Source organism: Corvus cornix, chromosome 2 (genome assembly GCF_000738735.6).
Source record: "Corvus cornix cornix isolate S_Up_H32 chromosome 2, ASM73873v5, whole genome shotgun sequence".
In the NCBI taxonomy this organism is placed as follows: domain Eukaryota; kingdom Metazoa; phylum Chordata; class Aves; order Passeriformes; family Corvidae; genus Corvus; species Corvus cornix.
This window is the reverse complement of record NC_046333.1, coordinates 15,588,735-15,594,817: the sequence shown is the minus strand read 5'-3', so window position 1 is coordinate 15,594,817 and position 6,083 is coordinate 15,588,735. Positions and strand designations below refer to the sequence as shown.

The 6,083-nt window shown below is 47.1% G+C and overlaps 1 protein-coding gene across 3 annotated transcripts; it reads left to right on the top strand.

Annotated features, from left to right (window-relative positions):
• Nucleotides 1-435: 435 nt before the first annotated feature.
• BAMBI (BMP and activin membrane bound inhibitor) lies at nucleotides 436-5,186 on the top strand. Of its 3 annotated transcripts, none has more exons than XM_039549780.1 (4): nucleotides 437-766; nucleotides 2,318-2,512; nucleotides 3,656-3,946; nucleotides 4,394-5,044. In XM_039549780.1, the coding sequence occupies exons 3-4, from the start codon at nucleotides 3,706-3,708 to the stop codon at nucleotides 4,810-4,812; spliced, it is 660 nt and encodes a 219-aa protein (XP_039405714.1). In that variant the 5' UTR covers nucleotides 437-766; nucleotides 2,318-2,512; nucleotides 3,656-3,705; the 3' UTR covers nucleotides 4,813-5,044. The 3 variants fall into 3 exon arrangements, with proteins under 3 accessions (XP_039405713.1, XP_039405714.1, XP_039405715.1); XM_039549781.1 differs by having other exon boundaries at nucleotides 2,313-2,512; XM_039549779.1 differs by lacking the exon at nucleotides 2,318-2,512 and having other exon boundaries at nucleotides 436-766; nucleotides 4,394-5,186.
• Nucleotides 5,187-6,083: the final 897 nt, after the last annotated feature.

Sequence of the window (6,083 nt, the reverse complement as noted above, 5' to 3'; positions counted from 1 at the left end):
GCCGAACTCGCAGTCAGAGCACGATGGTTTTTAGTGGAACCCTGCGCTGCTGCCTCCGCAGGGAATTATCTCGGGACCCGGCAGAGCCCGTTCCCTCGCCTCCACAGAGCCTCGGGCCTGAGGAGGCGAGCGAGGGCGCTCGTGCCCGGCCTCTCTCCCAGCAGCACTCCGGGGCTCCCGGGCCGGGGCCCGGCGCTCGGAGCGCACCGCTGCACCCAGCGCGTTCCCGGCCGGCCCGCCCGCCGCCGCCGCCGCCGCCCGGGGGCGCCGCGGGTGGAGCTGAGGCCGCGCCGCGCTGCCGGCGGGGGGGCCGAGCCTCCGCCCACCGCCGCAGGCGCAGCCAATGGGGAGGCGGGGGCGGGGCAGGGGCGGGGCGGGGCGGCTCAGCCCGCGCCCGGCGCCGGCCGTATTTACGGGGCGGGCGGCGCCGCCGCCGTGTCAGTGAGGCAGCGTCCGCTGGGCACCGTGACCGTGCCGCCGTCCTGGGTGCTGCTCCTGCGGCTGCGGCGGAGCAGCGAGGGAAAGGCAGAGACCGCGGCCGTCTTTCCGGCCCGCCGCCGCAGCGGTGGCCGCACCACGGCTCTGCCCGCAGGCGAGCGGCTCTTCGGCGCTCCGGCGGGGCAGGAGCGGGCGGGCGACGGCGGTTCGGCCGTGCCTGCGCTGCGGGCTGTGGCGAGCGGCGCCGGGTAAATGGATCGCCATTCCAGCTACATCTTCATCTGGCTGCAACTGGAGCTGTGCGCCATGGCCGTCCTGCTCACCAGAGGTGAGGGGGCCGCGGCGGGGCACCGGCGGCGCCTGCGGGGCTCGTGTTCTGCGGGGGCCGCGCCGGAGGGAGCGGGGTGCCCGGGGCTGCCGCCCGAGGGCAGCCGGGCCCGGCGCTGTCTCGGGGCCCGGCCGCTGTCTCGGACCCCGCGGCCGAGCGGTGTTTGGCGGCGGTGCCGCCGGGTCTGCGCCTCCCGCCCCCCCGTCCTCCCCTCCCACCTGGCGCCGGTGCCGGGCAGTCACGGCCCCGCGGGTGTCCCAGCGGGCGGGCCGCGCCCGCCCTGTCCCCGCCCGCGGGGGGCAGTGGGCTGGGGGCTCTGGGGGCTGTGGTCTGTGGTCTGGCCGCCCGGGGAGCGCCCTCCCGGGGCAGAGGCGGCCCTCTGGCTGCCGGTAATCGTCGTGCTCCGTGGAGGAGGGTAAAGGATAAGTTAGCGTGGTGGTGATGTGCGACGGTATTTATTTATTTTGGAAGGAAGGCTGTAATTAACCCTAAATAACAGCCTTACAGCGTGCAGGGGAGAGCCTGCTGGCCCCATCAAAGCGGGCAGAACAGGGAGTGACTGAGTGATGTGAAGTCGCAGATACTGAAACTATGTGCCTGATAATGATATAATTAGGGGATCACAGACTTCTGGCTGCTGTTGACTTCAAAAGCTTTAAGAGAAGCCTGCAGTCTCTCCTGTAACCATCTTGACTAAAAGCAGACATTTTTCTTTAATAGCTACATACAGTAACAAGAAAGAGGACAGAACAGAAGGGCATTGTTCAATGTTTCAAAATACTAAATACCCTTTCTGGCCTTTTGCATAGCACAGGAAGAAACTTTATGAATTGACAGAAATACAGTTTTAATACAGTAATACAAAGTCCATTCTGTTTCACTGGAAACGTGGCTTTAATTAAAAAGCAGTTGAATTAACCTGATGACGAGCCTGTCAGATTTTGTTTATAAGATTGTCTTAGGGCAATAAAATGTAGATTTTTGAACGTGATTATATAAGCAGTTAAAATGAAAGTATGTGTGTTGTTTCACTTTATTCCTGCACTGTGCTGAAACTCATGAAAGAACTGCCAGTTCTGTTACTGTGCCATGTGTTCATCTTACTTTTAACCCTCATACAGTGCAATAATTATGAAAACTATTTTTTTCAGGGGGGTGGGGGGAGACCTTATATAGAATGCTTAGAAAACGATTGAGGCTTTTTTTCTGTAACGTGCTGGATGATAGTGAGTGTGAATTCATGAAAAATTAGGTTACTTGGTCTGAAAGCCCAAGGGAATTGGACTGGAGACAGTGAGACACTCCATCATTTGGCTTCTATTAAGCAGAGTTATTAAAGAGCAGCGGGAACTTCAAGGCCTGGAGCCTGCAGTAGCATTTTGGGGAAAGTATTAAGGTAGCCCGACGAGGGGAAGCTAACTTGGTTGGGATTATTTTTAACATCTTACAGAACAGGTTTTTTTAGGTATAGGTAGTAGCTAACATCATAAGAAGGGGTGGCAGCAGGGAAGCCTGTAGATTGATTTTCTTTTTTTTTTTTTTGAAGTGCAGACTGTAGAAAAAAGACATCTGATGATTTGGTCGACTTTGAAAGCCTTGGTGCTACCATGGTGGCAAGTATGGTAGGCACACCAGAAGTAATTTTAAGTCCATTCTTCCGAGGTTTTCTCCAAAATCTGGCTTCCTTTTAAACCTTGGCTCCATGGCACATTGAATTATGTTTGAGTTGCAACTTGCCTAGAAAGAGTAAGTTTTCGCTACAGCACAGGACATGTTTAATTCATACCAGGGCAGTTTGGAGAGCGCAAAATGAGGAATTTTATGAAGGGAACTTATTTTATCGCTTCCTTCAGAAATTTTTGAGGTTTCCTGAGATTTTTCATAGAGCTGGTAGAGGATTTTCAATCTAAGTGTTTCCTCTTTTCTGCTGCATGTTGGATTGCATGTGAAACTGGGGAAAGGCAAGGGGGAGCCTTTAGCCTTGCAGTTTCACTCCATTAAAAGACTTTATATTTGAGAGTCATTGTTTCTGGTGAGCAGAAAAATTATAAACTGGAACGTTTTTTGTTTTATAATTCTGATTTAAAAGCCTTTTTTCACGAATAACTAGTTAAAGATTTTCTGGAGAAATTACAAATAGTTGCTCAGTTTCACACAGTAAAACTTTCTTGACTGAGAGACTTAGATGGTAATGGTTCTAGCTAATAGCTTTATAAGGTGTTAGTTAAACCTTTTAAATTTTGGTGCAGTATTGAGAGGTAATAAACAATTCAGCAGTTCCAATTTTTTTTTTCATTTGTCACATAAATGCTTAAACATATTTTTGTTGTGTGCTTATGCCCAGTTAAAAGAAATGTTTTACTTTTATAAAAGTAGAATGCTGTTCCTGGAGTAATGGTTAAAACATAGATGTGACTTTCTTCTAGGACTGAAAGTGTGTGTTGCTTTTAGAACTGGTATTTCACTTTAAATGTGGCTAAATGCAACTGCTGACATCGAGTGGAAGTAGCTATAAAATGGTCTTGTTATTTACCTTGGGGGGGAAAAAAAAGCCAGTTATTTATCTTGGGGAAAAAAAAGCCACTGTGACCTTCCCTCCCTCAGTCCCTGTTTTAGTGAAATGCTCTTGCTTTAATTCAAAGGACTACAGTACTAGTCATTAAAGCAAGTGCCCCAAGGCATTTACAGGGATTAAGGCTACAGTGAGGTAGGCACTGTACAGTGATGGGGAGGAAACAACCCCAGCTCTTGTGGGTCTACAGTCTAGAGAAGTACCGCAAAACTGGCACCGAGTTTGGTTGTGTGATGCTTGTGGCTAATAAGGATATATGATGACGTGTCCTTAGAAGACCAAATTCTTACCTTTCTTGTGCAATTTTTGTTTTTTAGGTGAAATCAGATGCTACTGTGATGCTGCACACTGTGTTGCAACCGGCTATATGTGCAAATCTGAGCTTAGCGCCTGCTTCTCCAGACTGCTTGACCCTCAGAATACACATTCCCCACTTACTCATGGCTGCTTGGACTCTATTGCAAGCACAGCTGAGATGTGCCAAGCCAAACAAGCACAAAACCACTCTGGCACCACCACCATGTCCACGCTGGAATGCTGTCATGAAGATATGTGCAATTACAGAGGACTACATGATGTTTTGTCTCCTTCCAGAGGTGATACTTCAGGTAGGGCAATAAAGCTTCAGTGAAACCCCTCTTCTGGCCATCAGGCCAGCAACAGTCAAAACCTTGTGCATCTGCTGTTACTGATTTAGTTGTTAATGTAAGTAGAGACACCAGAGGGGGAAGAGGGTGGCTGGAGGCAGGGGAACATCTCAGCCAATTAGCTTTTTTATGTGCATTAGTATTGGAAGTCTCTCTTGCCATCTTGACATGGCTTCTAAGAATCGGTGGCAGTGGTGTTCCTAGTTAAACTGGCTGTTGGGGTAAGAAATTCTGTGTTACAAGCAGACTTAGAAACGCTTTTTCTTTACGGGGGTATTTTCTATATATACTGCAGAGTGTAGCAGTTGCTCCATTAACTTGTCAGTGTGGGATTTAAGGGAGTTGCTTACATGTGAAACAGTGTATATGTAAATCCTGAAATAAACTCCACATCTTTCCCCTTTGCAGGACAAGGGAGCAGATATCAACATGACAGCAGCAGGAATCTCATCACCAAGGTGCAGGAATTGACTTCTTCGAAAGAGTTATGGTTCAGGGCGGCTGTAATTGCTGTTCCTATAGCTGGTGGGCTAATCTTGGTGCTCCTTATCATGCTGGCCTTGAGGATGCTCAGGAGTGAAAACAAGAGACTGCAAGATCAGCGACAGCAAATGCTTTCTCGTTTGCACTATAGTTTTCATGGACATCATTCAAAAAAAGGGCAGGTGGCAAAATTGGACTTGGAATGCATGGTGCCTGTGACTGGTCACGAGAACTGCTGCATGACCTGTGATAAAATGAGACATTCAGACCTCAGCAATGATAAAATTCTTTCACTAGTCCACTGGGGAATGTACAGCGGACATGGGAAGCTGGAATTTGTATGACCAATTATTTTTTAATCTGAGCTAAACTTACTCTCTGAACTCTAGAAGGCCTTTGGGTTCTGCTGGACAGGAGCACTTTATCTTAAAACAAAAACTCTCATAAATCATCTTTGAGAAACAAAGGACCTCTGCAAACAGAATCTTGGATATTTCTTCTGAAGGATTCCAAAAGTTGTCTTATTTGCACAGAGTAAAATACACTCAAATGTATTGTTTGCTTCAGAGTTGTGAAAGCAAAAATTAGAAGTTGTAAACACTGTCACCAGGGTTATCTGAACTGTAGGGAGCTGAGAATTGAGTTATTATAATAAACTGTATGCAAGCTCCTATGTTTCCTGACTTATTGTAAAGATTTTTTAAAATATATATATATTTTGTCTGAAACTTGCTTGTGACTTTTGTTTTGGAAAATGTGTTTTCTAGTGGGTGATAGTGGAAAACAAATCAAGGTGTGCATTATAATGCCATGCATAACAATTAGATTCTGAAAGCAGTCTTTTCCTACTCTGTAAAGGAATTCAGGTGGTTATTTGAGAATGAAGGTGGCAGCTTTGTTTTTTATACTTCAAGTAGCAGTGAACCCACATCCTCAATTCTTGGCTGTTGCATTTTGTTCATAACCTCAGTGAATTCTTCCAAAGCTCTTTGAGATAACTATTTCTTCCTCTCTCTTAATGAAGAAAGACTTCCTCTGTGCAAAATGTGTCAGAAAGTGACTCCTAATTCTTTAGAGTTGGTTTTCCTCCCTTGTCTCACAATTCTTGTTTCTATGATCTGTTTTCCTTTTGTACCTTTTACACCCAAAATTTTTTTGGGGAGGAGAGGGGAAACCCCAAAACCGCACTGCCTATTCAGCTGTGGTTTGGTTGGGTTTTTTTTTTTTCTGTTTATAGCCCCTCTGGGCACAGTGGAAAGCATCTGCCTTGCTCTATCATGTAAGTAAGTATCATATGCTCCTAGTTTTGTGTGGGACTGAAGAAGCAGCAGTATACTTTAATCTCTGGCTCCTCCTTTATACTATTCTTGCATAGGTGGCTTTTCTTCCTGGCCAATATTTGTGCACTTTGTTGTTTCTTACTCCTTCTGCTAGTTGGCTTCACTTGATCATTTCATTTATGCAATGCTTAGTTGCTAAAAACAACCAACCTCTGGATTATTCGAGGAATTTATAGTATTTATTTTTCTGGCTTTATTAGACTGTGCAGTAATTAAAGTATACTTGTTTAAAGGCTGATGCCACATCATGGTGAAAGAAGCATCCAAAATGCTGC